This window comes from Anabas testudineus, chromosome 1 (assembly GCF_900324465.2).
Source record: "Anabas testudineus chromosome 1, fAnaTes1.2, whole genome shotgun sequence".
NCBI lineage: Eukaryota > Metazoa > Chordata > Actinopteri > Anabantiformes > Anabantidae > Anabas > Anabas testudineus.
In genome coordinates, this window is record NC_046610.1 from 149,187 (window position 1) to 175,869 (window position 26,683).

A 26,683-nucleotide genomic window follows, 5' to 3' on the forward strand; every position below is an offset into this window, starting at 1 on the left:
ACAGCAGAAGAATATCATCCTACTTCAGTAGCAGCCACTAAGCAGTGTGGGTGTTTAATAATTAAAGTGAAACAGTCACAAACTCATTGCTTCCTGTCTCTAGGGCTGCACGGAGAACTGATGTTCTGAGTTCATCTCATGTCTGTGTTTTCAGATCAGTATCTGGTGTTTGGAGCCGAGGAGGGGATCTACACCTTGAACCTGAACGAGCTACACGAGAACTGCATGGAACAGGTGAGACCTGGCTCCAGTTCCAGGCTCAGAGACAGAGTACCAGGACATGTCCGGGTTGAGTCTCAGAGCTTCTGCTTGAGTTCATTTAAAACCAGAAACCACCAGGGGGCAGATACAGAAACTTGGAGATGCCTTTTATCCATAGTAGCTTTTCTCTATCGTTCAAGACTATCTCTTTATTCTCCACGGGAAAATAACCTCCCGGATACGGGAGACACACTTCCGGTCACGCCTCCCTCTGGAGGTATAAATTACCCTCGGAGATGTGAACTCAGTGATTGTTTGATCTCCACCATGTCAGGGTGCAAACAGTCGTTCTAGAAACCAAAGAGAAAAGCAAAGAACGTCTGGTGTTGTGTGTGTACGTGTTGGAGTGGGTTTTGAGCGTTGTCGGCAGCCTCCCTAGTCAGGTCTCCAGTCTGTGTGGGTAGCTAGCTAATGGTGTACTCTAGCCGTTCTTCCGCGGGTCCGGGTATGAGTCAGCGGTAAGAACTGCCCTCTGTGTAGGGTCTGTCTGTACGGATCACCACTTCGGGCAAGGATCCACAGTGTCCGATTGCAATCAGACCTGCAGGAGCATCTGCAGTGCCTGGCTAGCTCAGTCTTACATTTTACATTTTACACTTACATTTTAGTCATTTAGCAGACGCTTTTATCCAAAGCGACTTACAAGTCAGTACAAGGTACAATGGTAGGCAGGGCAGCGTGAGGAGGTCTTGCCTGATGACCCCTACTGGAGGTAGGCCACAGCTGGGATTTGAACCCCTGTCTCCCACATGGGAGGCGGTGATGTTACCACTACACTAACCAGTCTTCTCCCTAAAACACACTGTTAATCACACTCTGACCATCAGACAGCTACAGCCATATCGGTCTTTACGCGTGAAAAAAAATTTCAGTGCTGTTGGGTGCATTATTCACCTCTCTCTCCTCTGTGCTTCTCTCATGGGTGTACTGTCATCACTGAATAGCGTTAATTGTGGGTTTTGAATCAGGCTTGGGTTGGTGGCAGCTCGTTGAGTGTCGTCTTGTCGCTAGCTAGTATTAAAACACTTCTGACGACATTATGGAGAGTGCCACACATGCCACCCCCGGTTTCCCCTAGTGTCTCTCCAAGGGGGGATGCAGTGTCAGAGCCCTGTTGAGGCTGTTCTGTCTTAAATCATAATTGTGTTTCAGGTTGAGGTTCAGCGGGCTGAGCCCCAGAGCCCTTGTGCAGGACCGGCTCCTGGCCTTAGGGCTGCCGTTGTCTGTGGTGCAGACTGTGCAAGCAGCACAAGCACAGTCCACCAGGACGGCCTTCACTTATTACTGGCACGCTTTTGCGGGGTGGTGTGCGACCTGGGACATGGATCCCCTTGCTGCTTCGGCAGCGGATGTCTTGAGGTTCCTCTACGATGGTTCCGGTGTCATCCTCCATACGGCCTTTCTCCCCAAGGTGCTGGCGTACCCCCAAGCTCAGGCACTTGGAACAGCTCGTTGTGTGTTTCACACCTGGCTGCTTGGGACAGCACCTGTCGAAGCTCAGGCTCCTAAACTGGGCGACCGTGTGCTGGGCATGGTGGCGCACACAGGGGGCCCGCATGGGGCTTTTCTTGACCCCTTCCTCCTCAGGCTGTTCTGGCATCTTACAGATCAGTCTCCCTAATTGGTGCAGCGTCTCCTGCCTCTGGGAGGGCACCTCAGGCCCCTGCGGTTTCTTTGCATCTGGCGACATTCATTGGGCGGCCTTCTGCCTTATCGCCCTTAGCCTCTGCATTTTGTGGGGCTGGGGTGGCTGTGGGCTTTGATATCTGTACATTTGTATAAAGTTCCTTTGTCACTTGGTGTTGGTTGCACGGTCTCCTCGTGGGGTGTCTTGAAGAGTCCCTTGCGATAGATAACAATAGGGTTACAGTGTAACCTTTGGTTCACCCCTCCGAGGATACTTTATACCTCCCATGGGAGGCGTGACTGAAAGATCCGGTGTGTCTATAAGATATGTACAAGCACCCTGACTGGTTCTGGATTTTTCCTCTGACATTTGTGTGTGTGTGTGCGCAGCTGTTTCCCCGCAGGTGTACCTGGGTTTACGTGATGAACAACATTCTGATCTCCATCTCAGGTCAGTCTCTGTGTCGCCGCTGTAATGTCTCTTTGGGTTCACACCTGAAGGGATTTGAGGTGTTTAACGGTTGCTGTTCCGTCACGTTCTTTTCTATTCCATCAGTAAATGTTGTCTTTCAAACTCACATTCTGACTAAGACAGAGAACGAGTCAGTAGGCATCAGTGCAGCTATAGCCTCCTGAAACTGAATGATCACAGAATTATAAACTGGATCTGACATCTTCATTTCAGCACCAGTTACTGTTCTGACTGCTGACCTGATTCTTGTCTGCAGGTAAAGCCTCTCAGCTCTACTGCCACAGTCTGACGGGACTGTTCGATTACGCTCGACAGAAACAGAAGCTGTCGACTCATCGTCTGCCCGAGCGCATCCTACCCCGGTCAGTTCCGCCCAAAAACTCACTTTATGCCCTGCTGCAGGTCCATGTAGAACAGGCTTAAAAACATATAGAGTTGCAAGAAAAACCTTCCAAACCTTTTGGAATTTCTTGGTTTTCTGCAGTAATTTGTCATAAAATGTGCTCTGATCTTCATGTGAGTCACAACATAGAAAAACACAGTCTGCTTAAAATAACAGTACACAAACATTATATGTTTTCGTGTTTTTATTGACCATAACATGTAAACATTCACAGTGCAGGGTGAAAAAAGTATGTGAATCTTTGGACTTAATAACTGGTTGACCAGAAGGCGTATTTTGTTCTGTTGAAGCTATTCTTCTGTTGAATTACTTGTATTCTTTGGATCATTGTCCTCTTGCATCGCCCATCCTCTGTGGAGCTTCAGTTGTCGGACAGATGGTCTTCCTTTTTCCTGCAAAATGTCTTGATAAACTCTGGAATTCATTTTTCTGTCAATGACAACAATCCGTCCAGGCCCTAAGGCAGCAAAGCAGCCCCAAACCGTGATGCTCCCTCTGCCATGTTTTACAGTGGAGATGAGGTTTTGATGTTGGTGTGCTGTGCCTTTTTTTCTCCACACATAGTGTTGTGTGTTTGGATGGTGATTGGTCAATGTTGGTTTCATCTGTCCACAGAATATTTAAGTAGTGCTGTGGAACATCCAGGTGCTCTTTTACAAACTTCAAACGTGCTGCGATATATCGTTTTTTGGACAGCAATGTCTTTCTCCGTGGTGTCCTCCCCTGTACTCCATTCTTGTTTAATGTTTTCCTTATTGTAGATGTGTCAACAAAAATGTTAGCATGTGCCAGAGATTTCTGTAAGTCTTTAGCTGACACTCTAGGATTCTTCTTTACCTCATTCAGCATTCTGCGCTGTGCTCTTGCAGTCATCTTTACAGGACGACCACGCCTAGGGAGAGTAGCAACAGTGCTGAACTTTCTCCATTTGTACACAATCTGTCTTACCGTGGACACATGAACATCAAGGCTTTTGGAGATACTTTTGTAACCCTTTCCAGCTTCATGCAAGTCAACAATTCTTGATCATAGGTCTTCTGAGAGCTCTTTTCTGTGAGGCATGGTTCACATCAGGCAGTGCTTCTTGAAAACAGTAAACCCAAGTCTGGTTTGTGTTTTTAAAGGGCAGGACAGTTTTCAGCAACACATCCAATATCATCACACTGATTGGACTCAAGGTTGGCTCACTCCTGGCTCCAATTAGCTCTTGGAGAAGTCATTAGGCTAGGGGTTCAGATACTTTTTTCACCCTGCACTGTGAATGTTTACATGTTATGTTTAATAAAAACATGACAACATATAATGTTTGTGTACTATTATTTTAAGCAGACTGTGTTTTTGTATTGTTATGACTCACATTTTATGACAAATTAATGCAGAAAACCATGAAATTCCGAAAGGTTCACAATTTCTTGCCACTGTACTATGTGTACGCAATTCCGGAAAATAGTAAAGTATATTTCCTAAGGTTCTGTACTTGTGGTATTAAGTTATTCACCTACATTTATCTGACACCTGTATTTATTTACTAAATATAAACAATACTGAAATGATTACAGTTTATAGTAGTAAACATCTCTCTGCAGCAATGAAGTGACTAGTACATTAATACATCAGTAAATAAAATCTAATAATATAAAACAATTTGAAATTTCTCAGTTTTCGTAGAAATTTTCTTAAAATCAGATTTTCACACCGGTCTTAAAACTCGATTAAGTCCAATAAACAAACCTGCTCCGCTACTCAGATTCAGTCTCATGCTTCTCTCACAGTAAAAACGCTCTCTGTCTTCTGTGTGTTTTCCAGGAAGTTTTCCATCTCCAGTAAGATTCCAGACACCAAAGGCTGCCTGAAAAGCTGTGTGGGTGAGTTTTCGCAAGTTTCACATTAGACACCATGAACCGAGTGTACGCTCCATTATCACTTGTCTTCGGACTTAAGCTGTCTCATCTGGGTTTTTACAGACGTAATCTATAACACATTAATTCAATTTCAATTCAATTTTATCGGTCATTTCAAGCCACTTTACGCTGTTTAGGGTTTACAGAATATAACTGTAGTTAGATAGAAAACCCAACAACCTCCCTGAGCAGCACCAGGAGACAGTGGAGAGGTAAAACTCCCTTTAGAGCAGTGTTTCTCAATTATTTTCTGTTACTCCCCCCCCAGGAAGAATGAATAAACCCCCCCCCGACACAGTAAACCTACCGGTCTTTCCTCATCTCCCACCGTTGTTAAGCCAAGCGCTACATAACCTTCGTCATATTTCCTCGTCTTAGCTTTCAGGTGACTTTCGTTTCTCTCATTACCTCTCTCTTTCTTTTCATCCCTGTTAAATATTTTTTCATGGTGTCTCTTGAGGGTTTGTTCACTGCACTTCAAAACTCCCGTTCTGTGCAGTATGTGCGCATACTCGGTGCAATAACACCATAGAGCTAATACTCTCTATGCACACTCGGACAATGAGAGCGCCACCGCCATCTAGTGTGCTAGATGTTATTCAAGTATGGCCAAAAAGCATGTTTCCCCCCCCCCCCCCCCCCCCCAGCATCGCACCACCCCACTATTTGAGAAGCACTGCTTTAGAGGAAGAAACCTCCAGCAGAACCAGGCTCAGGTTAGGCGGCCATCTGCCTGGACCGGTTAGGGTGAGTGGAAAGAGGAGAGAGAAAAGAACAGCAGGCAACAAAAAAGAATAACAACAATATGGAACTATGAGGTCTTTAAGATAAGATGGAGCCTGATTATTAAGTGCTTTATATGTGAGGAAAAGAATTTTAAACTCAATTCTGGATTTTACAGGGAGCCAATGGAGAGAAGCTAACGTAGGAGAAATATGATCTCTCTTGCTAATTCCAGTCAGAACTCTGCCTGCAGCATTTTGGATTAACTGGAGGCTTTTTAAGGAGTTATAGGGACATCCCATTAATAATGAATTATAATAGTCCAGTCTGGAAGTAACAAATGCATGGACTAGTTTTTCAGAATCACTTTGGGACAGGATGCTCCTAATTTTAACAATGTTTCTCAGGTGAAAAAAGGCAGTTCTAGAGATTTCTTTGATGTATGAAGTGAAGGAGATATCCTGGTCAAAGATAACTCAGAGATTTCTTTCTATTACTTGAGGCCAATACTAAGTCATCAAGGGTGAGAACGTGATTAGACATAGTGTCTCTGAGATTTTTAGGACCAAACAAAATAACCTCTGTCTTGTCTGGATTTAGGAGAATGAAGGAGGACATCCAGGCCTTTATACCTTTTAAGAAGCTTGAAGTTTGAGTAATTGATTAGTTTCTTCTGGTTTTGAACATACATATTGCTTGGTATCATCTGCATAGCAATGGACGATTACCCTGACATTATTCTGTGTCTCTGATGTGGTGACAGGACTCAGTGAGTTTTAGAAGAATATGAGCTCAGTCACCAACAAACAGGTCAAGGCCAGATTTCTCAGAAACTGTAACTTATCTGTCCTCCCCACCCCCTCCCCACAGTGAGAAACCCCTACACAGGTCATAAATACCTGGGTGGAGCCTTTCAATCAGGTGTGGTCCTGCTGGAGTGGGTCGAGCCAATGCAGAAGTTCATGCTGGTGAAGGTAAGACAGAAAACATCAGAGCGGTGGGTTTTTTCTGAAAGTAGAGAAACATTTTTTTATGAAAAATAATTTTTATGAGCGCCCCCTACAGTTGAACCTACAGCTGAACATTGTGATGGTTCAAGCTTGATTTATGCTTCTGTGTCAAATAGCCTATGTGACATGCACCTCCCCAGAAATGTATCTCAACTCCAACATGATCTGCCCACTTTCAGTGTCCATTGCTAACCCTAACCCCCAGGCGAGGAATGTAGCTTAATATACTTGTCACTCAGAGTAACCTTAATATGGTTGGTTTAGTTTTGTCTGTATTAGTGAATTTGTATTCGAGGAATTAAAAAATGTCTTTGTTACAGACAAAGGCCAAATAATAACAGAGAAAAGGGAACAACATGGACACATACAAACAAACATATTTACATGAATTATAAACCAGTGAGTAAAGGAGAATGTGAAGCGAAATTTGTTGGGTTGTCACTGACAGCACCAGCAACATTTAACGTCCTACTTGGCTTTGAGCAGGGTGAATGTAACTCAGCCAGTGGTAAAGAAGCTCCACATACAGTGGTGTGAAAAAGAGTTTGCCCCCTTTGTGATTTCTTATTTTTTTGCATGTATTCAAGATTCAAGATTCAAGATTCAAAAAACTTTATTAATCCCAGAGGGAAATTGTTTTGCCTCATTACCATTGTTCTCAAAACAGACAGAAAGAAAAGGAACCACAACCAGGAAAGATCCAACACCAACATAAATACACAAACAGAAATACACAATAACATCAAAACTGAAAAATATATATACAGAATACGTAAATAGATAAATTAAATTGGGTCAATATATTCACAGCAAGTTTATGACAGTATCACTTCCCCCACCCCTTACAGAGGGGGGAGGAATTGTACAGATTGATTGCCACAGGTAGAAAGGATCTCCATATGTCACACTTTAATGTTTCGGATCATCAAACGAATTTAATTATTAGTCAAAGATAACACAAGTAAACACATCATGCAGTTTTTAAATGAAGGTTTTTATTATTAAGGGTAAAAATAAATCAAAAACTACATTGCCCTGTGTGAAAAGGTGTTTGCCCCCTAAACCTAGTAACTGGTTGGTCCACCCTTAGCAGCAACAACTGCAATCAAACGTTTTCAGAACTGTTGTAATTCAGCCACATTGGAAGGTTTTTGAGCATGAACCACCTTTTTAAGGTCACGCCACAGCATCTCAATTGGATTCGGACATTCACCTTTAGGATATTTTGGCACACAGCAGAATACATGGTTCCATTTATCACAGCAAGTCTTCCAGGTCCTGATGCAGAAAAACAGCCCCAGACCATCACACTACCACCGTCATATTTTACTGTTGGTATGATGTTCTTTTTCTGAAATGTGGTGTTACTTTTACGCCACACATAATGGGACATACACCTTTCAAAAAGTTCAACTTGTCTCATCAGTTCACAGAGAATTGTGCCAAAAGTCTTGAGGATCATCAAGATGTTTTCTGGCAAATGGAGATGAGCCTTTATGTTCTTTTTGCTCAGCAGTGGTTTTCGTCTTGGAACTTTGCCATGCAAACCATTTTTGCCCAGTCTTTGTCCTATGGTGGAGTCATGAACACTCACCTTAATTGAGACAAGTGAGGCCTGCAGTTCTTTGGATGTTGTTGTGGGGTCTTTGTGACCACTTGGATGAGTTTTTGCTGTTCTCTTGGGGTAATTTTGGTCAGCTGGCCACTCCTGGGAAGGTTCTCCACTGTTCTATGTTTTTGCAATTTATAGATAATGGCTCACTGTGGTTCACTGCAGTCCCAAAGTTTTAGAAATGACTTTTTAATTCATTCAAAAACTGCATGATGTTTTTACTTGTGTTATCTTTGACTAATAATTAAAATTGTTTGATGATCAGACACATTAAAGTTTGACAAATATGCAAAAAAATAAGAAATCAGTAAGGGGGCAAACTCTTTTTCACACCACTGTAGTGTCATCAAACCCCACCACCAACTAGATTCTACACAGAACCATAAATCAAGCTTCAGACTGTGAGAACCAGACACAGTGAAAAGTCATTACTTCTCTGGCTTCTTCAGAACGTGGACTTCCAGCCTCCATGTCCTCTGGAGGTTTTGGAGCTGCTCGTTGTCCCGGAGCAGCCCTACCCGCTAATCTGTGTCGGTCTCAGCAGAGAAACCAAACCAGACCAGCCCATCAGCTTTCAGACCCTCGATCCCAACTCCTCCTGCTCTGCCACACCTGATTCAGGTACATCTTCTACTGACACAGGTATGTGTCCTACCATGAACAGTTGTCTAACTATGTTTCCTTCCTTCAGAAAACCCTCAGAGTTGTGTGATCCACATCACTCAGCTGGAGAGAGACACCATCCTGGTCTGTCTGGACCGTAAGTTTCTGAGCTCAGATGATTTTGTCTGTTTGATCTAAGAGATTTGAGCTGAGCTTTATTTGTGCTTCTTGCAGGTTGTATTAAGATCGTAAACCTTCAGGGGAAACTGAAGTCCAGCAAGAAGCTGTTAGCTGAGCTCACCTTCAACTTCCAGATTGAGTCGATTGGTAAACCACCTTGAAGGAACAATATGCAATTTAATTAATTTAATAACATGACCACTATAGGTCATATGCTAAGTTGAACTATTAGCTTATCAGACAACAATGCTACAGCCTGTAAATTCTTTCCCAATGTTCGTTCTGGGTCAGAAGGTCTGTTTCTGTTTGGACCTGTGTAATTCTACCTATTGCGCATTTGACCAGTAACACGGGTCCAAACAGGTTTTAGGATGGACCTGGAATTAACAAACTGTCTTCTGAACAGGTTAGTATTGAGCTTCAGCTAAGGCTAGCTAGTATGGAAAAGAAAACCCAAGGGTCTCAGATCATAACCAGTAATCCAGAAGCTAAATCGGGGTTCTTGATTAAATCATTGACCCCACTCAGAACACAGACACAGCATTTGTGTCTCACTTCTTATTTAATAGAAAAACTCAAACTCACAAATATAACATGTTTTACAGGTTTGAATGTCCCAGATTGCACAAACCAAATTAATAAAATAAACAGCTATAAATCAAACAAAATCTGTCCAGAAACAAAAAAATACATTTTTTACATTTTAGTCAGACGCTTTTATCCAAAGCAACTTACAAGTCAGTACAAGGTACAAGGATAGGCAGGGCAGCATGAGGAGGTCTTGCCTAAGGACCCCTACTGGAGGTAGGCCACAGCTGGGATTTAAACCCCAGTCGCCCCCATGGGAGGCGGTGATGTTACCACTACACTAACCAGCCTAAATAATGAGAATAACAATTTTTCTTTGCTGCTGCAGCTTTCGTCAGTTTTCATTGTGCACAACCACCGTCCCCTTATTGAGCTCAGTCCCAGTCTTTGGAAAATTAATTCCTGGTGCAGGAAAAATCTGTAGCAACAGCTCAAGTTTAAAAATCCTCAGCTCAGCAGTTTCCATCCGTCAGAGCAGTCGACCATGTTTCCCTGCTCGTTGCCTCAAATAAATAATAATGACGTACATACTTTGTCAACTGTCACTTAGCTAGAATGTCTTTATAAGGTTTGACAACATTTTATAAGAGTCAGAGGAACCTGATGTATTATGTAAAATGCTTTAAATCAGTCCTCGGTCCTAACTGTGTTGTGTTTAAACATGTGTGTCATGAGTCCGGGACTCAGGCTGTTTAAAGACAACATATTAATGTGTTTTTCATGTTCTTAAACGTCTTCATGTGTCTGGTATTCTGCTTCTGTCTGGCGGCGACTACATATAAAATAAGAAAATTCTAATGAGTCAGAAGTTTTACAAAGACATACCATCGCTGTTACTACGGGGACATATTTCATGAATAGTTTTTGAACTTTCTGACAGTTTGATACCTACATAATTAGCTGGAGATAAACGTCTTTAACAGGCTGTGCATGCTCCATGACACCTGCGACACCTGCTTCTCTCTATGCTGTTGAGGGCACTTCAATACTTTATAACTGATATGTGCATCATCTCAGAAAAAAATGTGAAATTTATACATTTCAAAGATTTAATCTGGAGCTTGGGAAGTATAACTGTTGTTTCACAGTTGTCTGCGTTTGTTCTCAGGATAACAAGCTCAGCTTCTAACCAGCCCTGCATCGAACTGACACTGAATAATAAGATAATAATATAACATCTGGCTAGTTAGTGTAGTGTGGGAGACTGGGGTTTGAATCCCAGCTGTGGCCAGTAGGGGTCCTAGGGCAAGACTTCCTTACGCTTACCCTGCCTACCCCTGGGTGTACCACTTCTAAACGCTTAGTGTCCGTCTTACAGATTGTGTCTGGAACTCAGTCTTAAACCACCTCAGACCATGTTAAAACCTGAAGCTTTCTCCAGGTGCGCTGACCATGTCTTTACCTCAGTGTGTTTGCAGGACAGTGTTTTGGCATTCTGGAGACACGGCATGCAGGGACGGGGCTTAAAATCTAATGAGGTAATTATCACCCAATCAGAGAGCAGGAACCTGCCCACCGCACTGCTGAGTCATAACCTGATTCTTTCTCTGCAGGTCACTCAGGAGATCGTTGACAGCAGCAGGATATTTCGCCTGCTGAGCTCCGACAGGTCGGAACCATCCTACTGTTCACCTGTCTGCTCACCTGTCAGTCATCTCACCTGTCTGAATACCTGACTGTTCACCTGTTTGTCTGCAGGGTGGTGGTTCTGGAGAGCAGAGCAACAGATAATCCAACCGAACACAGTAACCTGTACATCCTCGCTGGACACGAAAACAGCTACTGAGACCTTAAAGGCATTGGGAACAAATTTAGGACCACACCAGAGCTAAACCAAAACCAAGCCAGCATCAAACAATGTTCAAATAACCAGAACTGCTTCAGGTACCAGTCTATAATTGTATACCGGTGTTACACAACAAGAATCTCTTCTCTACTTCATTTCTAGAGGACCAAACCAGTTCAGGTCAGAAGACTGACACTAGTCAAACGGTACTGAACAAATTCTGTCAGCATTCAAAATCCACAGTCTCTGTGAAAGAAAGAACTGGACCAGATTGTGGTTCTCTGTGGTCCAGAATCTATTTACTGAATAGTTGTGTGTTTGAAGAATGTGTGAAGAGACTAGCAGCGATATCCTGGTTTCTACTGTTTATCTGAGTATTCAGTCTGTCCACTAGTGGACAGAGAGACATGTTCAAACTGCAACAACCTGCGAGGTGAGGGGTCACACCCCACCCCTACTAGTCTTTCCATGACCTTAACCTACAGTAATTATTGTAAATGGTCTGTACTCACAGCTTATCGGTACACACACAGATGAAGGCAGAGCTGCTGTGCCTTCATCTAGAGTCAGAGTTACAGTAGTAGAGTATTGTTTTTCTATGCTGACATGTAAATACTGTATAATAAAAACTTTTTTATATTTGTTGTTGTAATCCTTAAGTCACAAAATACACATTTGCAATGGGCTTACAGACTTTTCTAAAACATATCAACACTACTCAATAGTTTCTAAGCTATTAACACAGATGGTCACTCCCTGACACAGCAGACAAGCACAGGGAAGGTGTCGCACCCTTAAGTTACCTGAAAAAAAATACCTGGCTTAATTAACAAAGGTTCCAGGGCCTAGCTGACTGGAAACATAGGAAGAGAAGACAGAAACAACTATCGTTTCCACCTAACAACAACTGCCACTAATCTGCTTTTCTTATTTTCAAGAAGAAAACATTTTTTAACTGAATGCTCAGACTTTCTATCTGAATTAGTTAGAAAGAACAGTGAAGAGCAGATGAAGTCATTATAGTGGGTGACTTTAATATCCAGGTAGATGTTGATAACTGCCTACTCTTATACGAGTTAGACCATCTTGTTGATAATACTGCAGCCTGACTCCGAACAATACTCGATATGCCACGCGGGAGGCGTGCCTACTTGCTGAGGTGTCCTTGGACAAGACACCAAAACCCTGTAGTAGCACCGACATGTACTGTCTGGCAGCTGTCCCCAAGTGGATTAATTATTGTATTTTGTATTATTATTATTATTATTATTATTATTATATTGTTGCCCCTCTGAAAAAGAAGCTAGTGAATCAGAGGAAGTTAGCCCATGGTACAATTCACAAATCTGTGGCTTAAAGCAGAGATCACGTAAGCTGGAAAGGAGGTGGCGTTTCACTAATTTAGATGAGTCTTGCCTGGAAAGATAGTTCAATAATATATAAAAAAGCTAAAACTTCATATTACTCCTCATTAATAGAGTCTAGCTCTGTCGAGCCTAGTATCCCCTCAACTCCCAGCAGCAATGATTTCATGACTTTCTTTTCAAATAAAATCATAAGTCTACCTCCCCATAGATCATTCTGAATTAATTTCAGTAATTACCTTTGATCAGCACATCTATATTAGATCAGATCAGTCTATCTTTACAACAGGCACAGGCTTTTAGGTTGCTGTAGTCAAACCTCTACTCAAAAAGCCACTTTGGACGTAGAGGTTTCAGTAAATAATAGACCAATATCCAAACTGCCCTTTATCTCTAAAATCCTTGAAAAAGTAGTTTCTAAGCAATTATGTGACCACCTGCGCAGTATGAAGATTTTCAGTCAGGATTTAGAGTACATCATAGCACAGAAACAGCACTGGTAACCCTAACCCAACTGGACCAACCCGGCCCACCCTGTCACTCGTGGAAGGCACTGCAGAGCTCATTACAATGACAGTTTCCTCCAACCTCTGTGTGAACAGCACTGATCAGAAACCAGGCTCTGAGAACTAGTTAACACTGAAAACAGCTTTAAAACAAACTGAGCACTTTCCTGTAAATAAAAAGTTTTCACAGGAGATAAACTCACTCGTCTTCATCCCAGTTGGGTAAAAGACAAAACACAAAAAGAATTTGACTTACCCAAAACAGCGCTGATGATGTCAAACAGGTCAGGTTTAAAGATACTGTATACAAACACAGATGCACATTGAGGCTCCTGGAACGTGTCTGTTGCGCCGCCACATTGGATCAGGACTCTGCACCACACTAACCAGGACCAGTAAATGAAAACACACTTTTGTGCTGGAATAATGGCAATGGCAAGCAATGAGGAACATTATTTCACAGGCAAGAAGTTATCTGGGAATATATCACTCATACAATCCTGTTAAATTAGATACACAGTTTCAAAATATTAGTAACATTAATATTATATTGTAGTGCTATGTATTGTTAATATGGACCCCCTACATTAGTTTAAATTGTTTCTTAAACTGATTCATCACACTCATAGGACACCGACCGTAAGTTCGGTTTAAGTTATGTATGAATTCAAATGTTAGCTACAAAACACTACAGAATCAGCTCAATTCAGTTTATCTATATTGTGCCAAATCGCAACAAAGGTAATCTCAATTAACTTTACAGTTTAAGACCTTACAGTATTATTACTGTATATAGAATTATATAGAAAACCCAACAACCCCACTGAGCACCACCAGGAGACAGTGGAGAGGAAAAACTCCTGTTAAGAGGAAGAAACTTCCAGCAGAACCAGGCTCATAGTGGGCAGCCATCTGCCTCGACAGGTTGGGGTGAGTGGAAAGAGAAAAGAGAAAAGAACAGCAGGCAACAAAAAACAAGCAGCAGAAACACTGGACAGGTTGGTAGGACCAGTAACTGGACTGTGGAGATATACAGCTCCAAAGAGAAGGATACCTGCAGAGGAGAACAGAGAGAGGGAGACAGAGAGGAGGAAACACAACTACAGGAGAGAGAAGACACAAACTTAATGACATGAAATGGTAGAATTTGAATGGATAGAGGAGAAAGGAGAGAGGAGAGGAGCTCAGTTTATCAGTAGAGGTCCCCCAGCAGACTAACCTATAGCAGCATAACTAAGAGATGGTTCAGAGTCACCTGATCCATCTGTAACTATAAGCTTTATAAAAAAGGAAAGTTTTAAGTCTAGTCTTAAATGTGGAGAGGGTGTCTGCCTCCAGAACCTGAACTGGGAGCTGGTTCCACAGGAGAGGAGATTGATAGCTAAAGGCTCTGCCTCCCATTCTACAATCACATATAGGTTTTTATTCCACTCCCAAAAAATAACGTAATGCAAAGACAACTCTAGATTTTAAATTTAACCAACCTTCCCTGTATCATAAATATATTTACGATATTAAGGCTGACCCCATCACTTCTTGCGGATCTTATTTTGACGGGTTCGCAGTTCACCGGAAGTAAAGAAGAAGAAGCACCGTGTCGTTAAAAACGCTGCTGCGGACTCACCTGGCGGACAGGTGCGAGTAGAACACGGTAAGACCCGTAGACCCGTAATAAACCCGACAGATAACCGTTCCTACCCGAGCTGTACACGATCTGCAGATCTGTGCTAATGGAGCTAACCAGGATAACCGTGCTAACTGCTGATGTTCAGCTAACTGCAGCTAACCTTATCGCGATTAGATAAACCCGGTCCGGTTCTGGTACTTGTGGTTCCTGAACCAGGTCTTCCGCGCTCCTGTTAGTCCATATAGTAAATCGGTTTAATCCAGGCCGAACTGAAGCGGGTTAATGGCCTGTTTCAGTTTGTTTGGACGTGGTCCCGCGATGACCTAATTTATTAATGATGGGTCGGTATCGAGACCCGAGCCCTTTTCCAGGACGGGAACTGCCCGCACCAGAATCCGACTTTTGGACGACAGGTTAGGTTCAGTGGTAAACAATTAAACACTTAAAATAATGTTTATAATTTTATTTCCTTATTTATTCTACAGTCATATCCGGTTTATAAAATAAAAGTCTTATCAGGAAGTCTGATTTTCAAATTAAAAAAAATCAAAAACAACATCTTTAGTGTCAATTAAAATACTAGTGACTGGTTTAACTGGTGACTGTGGTTTATTTTATTAATGATCAGTCAGACTGTGGGCTGGTTGAGAACAGGAAGAAAACCTGCTGCTTTGTGAACACAATAGATTCCTCAGTAGAGTCTTTAACTGATGCTGTGTCACCTGCAAACGTTCACACTCAGTCTGGTTCTCACTGGTGTCCTACAGACAGCAAACGTTTCAGCCAGTCACTGTTCAATCAACGTAGATCAGTCCAACAGATTCAGAACAGCTAAGAATGAAGACAGAGGTTCTAGCGTGTCAGAGTGTCAGCCTCAGACAAAAAACAAACTTCCCGTTTGTGCTGCGATAAATCAGCAGCAGCAGTAACATGGCCATCGGCCTGATTTTAGTCCAGAATCAAAAAGTTTCATTAATCAGCAGACTGTGACCTGCCGATCCCACCTGTATTTATTTCCTGTTACAGAATCAATCAACAATCCAGGTGGGCGCTTCTCCTCCAATCATGGCACTGATCTCTTTGGAAGACCTTGAGGGATTGGATGATGAGCAGCTAGATGATGACATCACCGACAACCCTGAGCCAATGGAGGAAGATGACAGACTGCTAAGTCACTGGCAGGCGGTGGCCAGCACCCACCAGGTGTCAGTGCCACCAGGTGAGTTTAGTGGGAGTAACTATAACCCTTCACAATAAAAGCACCTGAATGAGAGACTGCTAGTGGTGTGGGAGTTTTAAGGTTGGGTTGAAGGTTTAGGAGCAGAGTACTTCAACCTTTCGTGCTACAGCTGATGTAGAAGGAAAATCCGTAGTTATAACAGGAAATCTGTTTTATTAATGACAATAATTAACCACTGAGTTCTGCTGGTTTAATAATAAGAAATTTTTTTTCTCCTCTCAGAACATCCAGTTGATGCTAGAACGTGCTGTATCACTGTTCCGTGCTATGCCTGGTTCTATGTTAATCCAGCTGTTTCCTGTTTTTGTTACAGAAATGACCGGACCCATACAGGAAATGACCCGAAATAGTCAGCAAAGGGAACCACTCCCCTTCGCTCCCATTTCCCGCCATGAGAAGGTAAAGGCCCTGAGTCCACACTGGACCAGAACAGATCTGATCTGGATCTGAGGTCGGGGCCAGGGTGTTTACACATACCCGTCTCGTTAAATCCAACTTCGCCGTTTAGTTTGATGCTGATTCCAAACATCAGCATCCTGTAATCAGTTTGTGGCGAGAGTTATTTTTTTGAACATCTCTGTGTGATCTGGCTCATGTTCAGCCAGATACGGGTTTAGCTCAGGAGCAGGCAAAGGAACCGAACCATTTTTGAAACAGGAATCTGATGTTCACATGTACTAAAGACAACTGGGGCACTGCAGAAACCTGCTTTAAATGGGTGAGGGTCTGTGTGTGCTTCTCCCCAGATGGGGGAGGTCCTGTACGAGGAGCGGGTGTACCCAGCCGGACACTGGGCATGTGTGACCAGAGGAGAAGATCTCTATGAACAGAGCATCTCGATGGGCTTCATGAAGCTGATGCGCTTCATCTGTAAAGAGAACTCTGCAGGTGAGACTCCGACCCACAACACACCTGTAGCACATCTGTTGTAAACACGCTGGTGAACAGATTGCTGTGGCTGATGGGGCTGTATTGATCGTGTGTAGGCAGGTATCTGGGGATGACGGTGCCAGTGGTGAGCACCATCCACATGATGGAGGACGGAAACACGTTTGAGAAAAACGTCCAGACTTCATTCTTCCTGCCTGCTGACTTCCAGTCCAGCCCCCCCCAGCCCTTCGACCCAGACATCACCATCGTCCACAGAGAGCCAATCAGAGTGGTTGTCAGGTGAGTGCTACCCCCCCACCCCCAAATATTTTTTTTTACTTTTTAGTGATTAAATTACTTGTGCTCTGTGATTGGCTGTCAGGCCGTTTTTTGGGACAACCACTGAGGTCACGGTGGGCCGTCAGATCGCTCTGCTGTGGGAGATCCTGGGCGTCAGCGACGAGCTGCGCAGAGACGACTACATGGTGGCCGTGTATGAGAACCCTGGCGTCCCCCGCCGCAGGAACGAGATCTGGTTCATCAGACGTAGTCTGTAGATGTCTTCCATCATCCTCTGCTCCACCATCACAGCAGGTTTATGTTTGTTAGCTTCTCTCTGATTTGTCAGTTTTTCTGTGTAAATATGGTTTATCAGGTGGTTTCCGTGGAGATGGATCAGGTTCAGGTTCAGTCTGGATTCAAACAGCATATTTTCTCAATTTAATGTTTAGATGAAACATGATTAATTCATTGGAGTTTGTTCCTTTCTTTATGCTAAGCTAGCGCTTTCCATCTGCGGGTAGTCCTAATGCTAAGCTATCCGTTTCCACCTGTCTCAGTTGTCATGCTAAGCTAGATTTTCAGGCATGAGTGGCATTAGAGACGGGGTTTGTAAAACCTTTATAGTTTATCAGATTTCACTCAGTGGCCAGTTCATTAGGGACCCCTTCTAAACCTGTCCTGCACTTAATCCTCCTTAAGATTCAGGAACTGGTTAAAGTGTGGAGGCTGTTGATGTGTTCTAGTGGGAGGGAGTAGAACACAGGCTGCAGCACTACATCGTAGACCCGAACAGAACCACGACCAGTCGGGGTCTGTGGACTCTGAACTCACTTTAAAACTGTTGCTGTTGCCACAGTTTGTATAAAATCAGTCAGAAAATGTTGCATTTAAAGTTCAGGTTATTCTAACAGAGTTAGTTTTTCTACAGAAACGGAATCCGTTTTCGGTAGATCACATAAAACCTCTCTGAAACAGATTCAGATCAGAAACTGATTTTGAAATTTTCATGAAGGGAAAAGAGAATCTGTCGGTTTTCTGTCGGAGGAAACTCACAGGTTGAAGTCACTGATTAAAGGGCAGTTTTACAGGTACTCATTAACACTTCGTATCTCAGAATAAAACCTTAGTTTTACATCATCTCCTCCTGCTGAAGCTTCTCGTCTATCAGACGGGTTCGTGTCGAGCAAACGGTTCTCAGTGACTGATAAACTATGGAACTGTCCTTTAATCTGCCGCTCTGAAAGGTGTTGGACCAGGATCTGAAGCTGGTCTGGAGTTGAGTCGTTTCCACAGACCGGTTGCTGACAGATTAGTGAAGAATGAAACAGAATATTTTTTATAAAGTGGTGCTTTTATAAAAGTTTGTTGGTGATTCTCTGAAGGTTTTGAAATGTTTATCATGCCATAAACAATCTGTTTTGGACTGGAGAGAAAACATCACATTCCGGACTAAAGACTAAGGTCTGAATAACCTGGGAGTAAATAGAAAGTCCAGTTACAGTTGATCATTCTGCGTTAAGATGGGCAGACGAGACTTTGGCCCAGTCGCAGGCCACATGCTTTATCCCCACTGCCAGAAATCCAGTTCTTATAATATATATCCATGTTTCCAAGAACTGGACGCTGGATCGAATCCCTGTGGATTCCTTTACTATTCCCAGAGGATCCCGACTGTTTCGTGCTCACTCAAGACCTGCTTCTGTCACACCTCGACGCCCTGCACACACGAGCGGGGATAAACCAGAGTCCTGCAGGTGTCCTGGACTTTCCAGACAATGCTAAACCGAATTAATCAGAGAGTTCAGAGAGTAGACTAGTTGAAATGCTCAGTAAAGGTTCTTCACCGGTTTATAGCCACTGCTTTGATTAATGAATCGGGACACAGGTGAGATCACAGGCTCAGGGCGCAGGAGAGACCTGGGATTGGATTAGATTAGATTAGATTTGATTATTGTTCAGTAACGTAGAAACTTACATTTTTATTCCTGCACATTAGAAACACCTCGTTTTAAAAACGGAATTTAACACTTAATTTTGCAGTTCTTCACTTTTTATTTCCTCAGTATTCGACATGAAACTTGAAAATGACCAAACTACAAGTCTTTGTGATTTTTGTGCCTGTTATTATCTGATGACTAGTTTTGATTGTAAAAGTGATTTTTTTTTTTTCCTTTGTGTGCAAGATAATAAAAATAAAATCTGATGTAAAGTGACGACGCAACTTGAAGCGTCGTTAAATCCTGTAAAAGTTGAAATCATTTGATGATAATGAATTTACATTAACATTACATTACTGCTTTTACTGGGTCCCTCAGCAGTCACACTGTTGTAATGGTCTCTGCCTTGTGCTTGATGCCAGTTACAAACGTTTGTGATGTGATTCCAATTCTTAGTTTCAACTCACAATAGAGCGGAGGTTTGACAGTGATCAGATGAGAGAAGCAGTTTTTACTGTCTTTGTGGAAAATGTGCTTTTAAATATTTAATATTCATCACTGTACTACATGTTTTCCTCCTGAGCTGACAGTGAAATGAGTAATACTGAATCAGTTACTGCTAAACCGTGTACTGAACATGTACCGTTACTGTAACAAAATGATTATTCGTAGAGACAATCAACGATTTAATTTTTTTATAATCTATAATTTGATGTTTCGAGTAAAACAAAACAAAAAAATAATAATTGGAGCCACGCAGTTAGTTAACTCACCTGAGTGCAGTGGATTGTAGTTTAAATACACCTGGATCTTGAAAGTCCAGTTAATGGTGGATCAGGATCTTGGTCAAAAGCACCATACTGCATGTGGACTGGGACTCACCTGTGGTATGGACAGCTAAAGAGGATCTTTGCTCTGATTGATGGTGAAACGGTCACTGCATCAGCACCTAAAGAGTTTCAGTGTCTGCATGTAAATTCATGTGAATCAGGATTATGATCAGTGACACGAGGATCAGTTTCGGCCCAGCAGTGACCTGAACTCACTTTGACTTTCACATTTAGCTGCATCGTTTATGTCTTTCTATTGCTAACTCTTCCACGTGAGCAAAGACAGAGGAAGAAACTCACTCCGTGCACGAGACTCCGATCCTGGAGGCCCTTTCCGTTGTTCCACACACCGCCACAGTGCAGCCGTAAAAGTATCTGTGTTCAACTTAAACTCCATAGGCTCTGTCAACGTTACAGAACTGATGATGAATGATGGGTTAACCGTGACAGGATCGGTGTCCTGCCACCACCTGTCCACCAGGTGACTCCCAGTGACATTTACAGTGATCTCAGCTGGTTACTACTTTTATCAGTGTTTAGTTTTATTCATTAAAATATGAAATAGGGATTACATGGGGTTAGGGTTCATACCCATTTCCCATAGTGGTTTCAGGCGAACTCATGCAGACTTTATAATAGTCAAGACTTTACTGGATTTAAGTAAAACAGACCACGGGAGCTGGTCTGTGTGTGTCCTGATGTTGCCCTTCCTGATTTTTTACTTTTTGTGTATTTGCCCCACTGAAATTATTCAGATCACCAACACAGTTTTTATTTCATTCAAAGTAGGGTAGTAGGGATTAGAGAAATGTCGTACCTCACTGCAATCAGGCTACTGTTGGCTGTGACAGAGGTCTGTGTAGTCCAAGGATAAGCCTCCCTAAACCATCACTAGCCCACAACCTATACTGCTCAATGATACTACAGGCAGCTTATCATCCACCAAGGTGCTCCAGAATCTGTGTCTGTCACATGTGCTGACAGTGGATCTGACACTCTGACAAATGGCAGTCAAACTGCACGGTGCTGGGCTGTGAGCAAAGGTCGTACTAAGGGATGTCGGGTCCTCATGTAGGCGGTTTCGGACAGTTTGGTCAGAAACGTGCACACCAGTCTGCTAGGGGTCATTCTGTGGGACTCACAGTGCTCCTCCTGGTCCTTTTTGCACAAGAGAGCAGATTCTGGTCCTACTGATGGGTTGTTGCTCTTCTACGGCCCTGTCCAGCTCTCCTGGTGTAACAGCTCCTGGATGTGTAACCTGTAACATGTGCAACCTGATTCAGTTGCAGCTGCTGCCTTGCAAGGTGCTATCCGTGTTGGGAATGACACCATCATACACAAGACCTGGAAAGATAAAGAGATATCAGAGGACAGCACATGTAAAACAGTTGGACTGTTGTCAGTGGACAGACCTAAATTATTAGGTTAATTGCACACTGTAATTACCTAAATAAAAAGTGTAGGTTATGAATGGACCATGACATTTTATAAAACAGTGTCTAACATAACACCGCAGACAATTTAAATACTGCTGTCAAATAATTTAATTACAGCAACAATAATAAATAAAAACCACAACTACTAACTGAACTTTTTACAAATGCCTAGTGCAGCAGTTCCAATTGACTGAAAGTAAAATTAATATTGTTTGCTTTTCCAAGACAAAACCATAAAAAAGTAGAGTTCTGAGCAGCGACACACTTAGTTCCATGTGTTTTTCTTCACTTCATATATGACTGTTTTCACAACCTGCCCCAGCAGGCAGCAGGAAACTCTAATATATTTCTTATATGGCTCATGAATGATGTTATACTGCCAACAATCGTTCTGTGTTCTCTACAAAGCTATACTCCTAATATATGAAGCTAAAGCTGCAAAACGAATACATTAAACCTGTAAGATAAAAACACAAAGGCAACTCTGTTTCACATCAGAATTACTTCTACTCATTGCACAGATCTGAGTGGGCTGAGCAGAAGTCGCACCTGTTGCAGAAAAGAAACATTAACTTCTGGAGCCCTAGAATAACACAAAAACTAAATGAAGCAGAATACAGACACTTTAAACACAGTGTTTCCAAATCCAAGAGAACCTGGGCCATGTACCAGAGACTTATCCTCAGAATGAGTTTCATTTCAGGCTCTTAGGTGAAGCTTGTACCTGTCACTAACGTATCTGTGTGAACAATGAGTGTTCCATGTCCTGTGCTCTTCCAAACCTAAAAAGTCAAACTACTGGAGAGAGAAAGACAAACAGACCGCCACAGGCAGCACAAGCAGGTGAGTGCTCAGCTGGTAATATTGGCAAGGTAAGGTAGGAACAAGTAACTGACCAGCTACAAGATGTGGAGCAGGGCAAACGAACTTGAGCTCCAGGAACAGCGGATCAGGAACAGCGGATCAAGAAAGCAGGTGTACAACAGGTGAGTTTCTGAGCTGAGCTCTGCTGAATGATCAGATGAAGAGTGAGCAGCAAAACTATAGTCAGCAGCTAATTGGACTAGATGCAGCACAGGTGAGTGTGGGTGGAGACCAGAAAATGCAGAGGGGAGGGGTGAGTATGAAGAACTAAAGATCAGCGAATGACGACAGGTCCAATGAGAATTAGTGATCTTGATCCTCAACGGTTCCATGTTTCATGTTTACCAGGTGAAGAGGAAAACGCCCAAGGCCCGGATCCCGTATTATTTCAAACGTGAATAGGTGTGATCCTAACTAAAGGACGCACAGAGACATATGAAGCTGGTCTCCGTCTCTGTTGGGGCACAGGAACAGTAAACCACCCGACACAGTAATGGACCATTAACTGCTCTTAACGACACATTCAAATGAAGTTTCACGCCTCCAAAACAGGTCGGTTCAAGTTTTACAGACGTCGCAATAACATTAATTCAATTCAATTAAATTTTATTTGTAGAGCGCTTTTTACAATTGACATTGTCACAAAGCAGCTTTACACAACCAAAGAACAGTACATGAACAGTGAATGTGTATGAATCATAATAATCAGATTGTCCCTGATGAGCAAGCCGAGGGCGACGGTGGCAAGAAAAACTCCCTGAGAAGGCAACAGGAAGAAACCTTGAGAGGAACCAGACTCAACAGGGAACCCATCCTCATATGGGTGATTACATACTCATATTACACCTGGACAATAATCATAAACCAACTTACACAATGTACATTTTCAATACTGCCATCTAGTAATATCCATATACTGTACATACTCATACTGCTACATATACTATACTTACATGTATATATTTTATTTATTACTGAACTGTTTATACTGTCAGGTTTCATAGCCTATTTATCTCGGACTGTGCCAGTTTAGTATTTCGTCTCCTTTGGTCAGACTGTCTTTCTGACACTCTAGTATTTAAGCTGTTGTAAAAATGCAATTTCCCCATTGTGGGACTAATAAAGGTTTTCTTATCTTATCTTATGCTGTGTAGGCAGCAGGTAGTCCAGTATAACAGTTAATGTCTTTAAGTTAATGTGGAGTCCAGTTAGTTAATTGCAGGCAGACTTGTTCCATTCCTGGACTATCAAGCTTTGAGTCAAGACCTCCTAGAAACGGCTTCCGACGTCCGCCGAGGCCAAGACCGACTTCATAGTAGAGTCTGGCCAACTCCAGTCTCCACACGCATCCCATAGGGCAGACGGTGGATCCAGGAGACGAGATCTCCAGCCAGAAGTTGGGCATCAGGACGAGTCAGACAGGTCCAGAGGGCAGAGGGTGGAATGACGTGTAGCTCGACAGAGAGACAGGAAGAGGGAAATAGAGAGGTAGAGAAAGAGAAGAGGAGAGATTGCAGTTAGTTGTATTCACAGTCAGATAAAGTTTGAGGTGCATGTATATTTAGTATAGTGCAGCAGGGACTCCGGCAGGAATAATTATGACAGCCTAACTAAAAGGGTGGGCCAGAAGGAAACACAGACATGAGGGCTCCCTGGGATGTAGAGCAACCGAACACTTCACTATCAACAAACCTGAGTGATCAGTGAGAGTGGGGAAGACAGCATCTAAATATACCAGTTCACCATAATGCTCTACGTCCTTGAGTCCTTCCCAGATCTATTTACAAAATGCTTGACTAAATAAATAGGTTTTCAGCTTAGACTTAAACACTGAGACTGTGTCTGAGTCCCGAACGCTATTTGGAAGGCTATCCCATAACTTTGGGGCTTTGTAGGAAAAAGCTCTGCCCCCAGCTGTAGTTTTTAGGATACGAGGTACTGACAGGCAGCCAGCGTCCTTTGATCGAAGTAGGCGTGGTGGTTCTAAGACACTAGCAGTTCACTTAGATAATGCGGCGCAAGACCATTTAATGCTTTAAATGTCAAAAGTAGTATTTTAAAATCAATGCGAAATTTCATGGAGAGTCAATGAAGTGTAGATAAGATAGGCGTGATGTGCTCATATCTTCTGGTTCTAGTGAGGACTCTCGCTGCTGCATTCTGAACTAACTGAAGCTTGTTTATGCACCTGGTTGAACAGCCAGACAGTAAGGCATTACAGTAGTCCAACCTAGAGGTGATGAAAGCATGGACTAATTTTTCTGCATCATTTAGTGACAAAATATTCCTTATCTTGGCAATATTTCTGAGGTGGAAGAAAGCTGTCCTGGTGACATTATCTACATGAGCTTCAAATGAAAGGTCTTTTACTGTTGCACTAGATGTAAGAGAAAGGCCATCCAGAGTTACAGCTATTTCTAAAATCTTGCTTCTAGCTGCAGATGATCCTATAACTAGTACTTCTGTCTTATCAGGATTTAGCAGAAGGAAGTTAATTAGCATCCAGTCTCGTTTATCCTTTACACATTGCTCAACTTTATTAAGCTGTTTGATCTCATCTGGTTTTGATGAAACATATAACTGTGTGTCGTCAGCATAACAATGAAAGTTAATACCATGCTTACGGATAATGTTGCCCAGAGGAAGCATGTAGAGGGGAAAAAAGCAGTGGGCCTAAAACTGAACCCTGTGGAACACCAAACTCCACTGGAGAGCATGTGGTGTAGTCGCCATTTAAATCTACATACTGATAACGATCAGTCAAATAGGACCTAAGCCAGGAGAGGACCGTTCCCTCAATTCCAACAACATTTTCTGATCTGTGAAGGAGCATACTATGGTCAATGGTGTCAAAAGCTGCACTAAGGTCGAGTAGCACAAGCATCATGACGCTACCCTGATCAGAGGCCAATAGGAGGTCATTTACTACTTTAACAAGGGCCGTCTCTGTGCTGTGATGAGGCCTAAATCCTGACTGATAGAGTTTGTGTATGTTCTTTCTATGAAGATACAAGGATAGCTGCCCAGCTACTATCTTTTCCAGAATCTTTGAGATAAAGGGGAGGTTTGATATCGGCCTGTAATTGGACAGCTGATAAGGGTCGAGATCAGGTTTCTTGATTAGCGGTTTAATAACTGCTAATTTAAAACACTTTGGGACATACCCACAGCTGAGTGAAGAATTTATGATTGTCAGCAGGGGTTCTATTATTTCTGTTTTAGAAAGTGTGTCGGTATAGGGTCTAATGTACAGGTTGAAGATTTTGCAGAAGAGATGAGTGAAATTAGTTCATTCTCTTCAAGAAGAGTAAAGTAATCTAGGTACTGATCTGCTGTGGTTAGCTCGTCACCTGTGTCAACTAAATTGTCTGGTTTAAAAGCTTGAATTTTATGCCTTATATTTACAATTTTGTTATTGAAAAAGTTAATGAAGTCCTCACTACTGCCCAACGTTGTTTTGGAGATATCTGCAGTGTTCTTCTTTCTAGTTAATTTGGCTACTGTATTAAATAAAAATCTAGGGTTATTTTTGTTGTTTTCTATGAGAGTGGAGAGATACGTTGATCTAGCTGCACTAAGAGCTTTTTTATAGTTCAGGATGCTCTCCTTCCATGCTATCTGGAATACTAACAATTTAGTTTGGCGCCATTTACGTTCTAACTTTCGAGCAGTCTGTTTTAAGGCGCGCATGTCATCTTTATACCAGGTAGTGAGTTTCTTATCTCTAATGACTTTTCTTTTAACTGGAGCTACTTTATCTAAGGTATAACGTAATGACGACTCGAGATATTCAGTCGCCTGGTCTAGTTCTGTGGTGTCAGACGGTGATCCAATCAAAGTTGATAACTCTGGAAGATTACTAATAAAGCTCTGTGCGGTAGTTGATGTAAATGTACGTTTAATGCGATAGCGCAGCGCTGAGTATACATTATTAGTATGACACACTGTAGCTGAAACAAGATAGTGGTCTGAGATAACTTCAGACAGTGGGAGCATAAGTAAATTTCTTATACTTAATCCGAAGAATATTATTAAATCTAAAGTGTGACCCGCTTTATGAGTGGGTCCTACTACACACTGATCTACTCCTAGCCCGTCCAATATGGACATAAATGCTGTTCTCAGAGGGTCTTCTGGATTCTCAAAGTGAATATTAAAATCTCCAGCAATTAACGCTTTGTCTACAGAAACAACTAGGTTAGAGAGGAAATCTGCAAATTCACAAAGAAATTCAGAGTACGGCCCTGGGGGTCTGTAAATGATGATGATGATGAATTAGTGGGATCGGCTGAGCAGACTTTATATTTGTATCTACACTTGTTATGTTACTATAGAGACATTCAAAAGCTTTAAATTTGTGTACATGTTTTTGTACGATAGTCAGTTTATCATTGTAACAATGCGACATTTAGTTTCTACCATCAGCTGAATATCTCCTGATACATTTAGTACGTAATAATATGTAAAAATAAAACCTTCACTCTGCGACTTTATAAACTTTCAGAGACTACGAGACGCCAATCTGCTTCCTGTTTCAGTTTCAAAACAGATTCAAACAAAGA

General features: G+C 42.4%; 2 protein-coding genes across 3 annotated transcripts in view; both read left to right on the forward strand.

Annotated features, from left to right (window-relative positions):
- Window positions 1-11,804, forward strand: part of LOC113161262 (mitogen-activated protein kinase kinase kinase kinase 3-like) — a 31,923-nt gene extending 20,119 nt beyond the window's left edge. The window contains 11 exon segments of the mRNA XM_026358750.1: window positions 155-234; window positions 2,278-2,338; window positions 2,616-2,721; window positions 4,569-4,627; window positions 6,257-6,360; window positions 8,458-8,629; window positions 8,700-8,768; window positions 8,846-8,938; window positions 10,787-10,857; window positions 10,933-10,995; window positions 10,998-11,804. Coding sequence (XP_026214535.1) covers window positions 155-234; window positions 2,278-2,338; window positions 2,616-2,721; window positions 4,569-4,627; window positions 6,257-6,360; window positions 8,458-8,629; window positions 8,700-8,768; window positions 8,846-8,938; window positions 10,787-10,857; window positions 10,933-10,995; window positions 10,998-11,165 — 1,046 coding nt within the window. The 3' untranslated portion in view covers window positions 11,166-11,804.
- Window positions 11,805-14,540: 2,736 nt separating this feature from the next.
- On the forward strand, window positions 14,541-19,267 carry soul4 (heme-binding protein soul4). Of its 2 annotated transcripts, none has more exons than XM_026360425.1 (6): window positions 14,541-14,686; window positions 15,689-15,881; window positions 16,216-16,301; window positions 16,649-16,790; window positions 16,889-17,072; window positions 17,155-19,267. In XM_026360425.1, the coding sequence occupies exons 2-6, from the start codon at window positions 15,728-15,730 to the stop codon at window positions 17,327-17,329; spliced, it is 741 nt and encodes a 246-aa protein (XP_026216210.1). In that variant the 5' UTR covers window positions 14,541-14,686; window positions 15,689-15,727; the 3' UTR covers window positions 17,330-19,267. The 2 variants fall into 2 exon arrangements, with proteins under 2 accessions (XP_026216210.1, XP_026216212.1); XM_026360427.1 differs by lacking the exon at window positions 14,541-14,686 and adding an exon at window positions 14,730-15,075.
- Window positions 19,268-26,683: the final 7,416 nt, after the last annotated feature.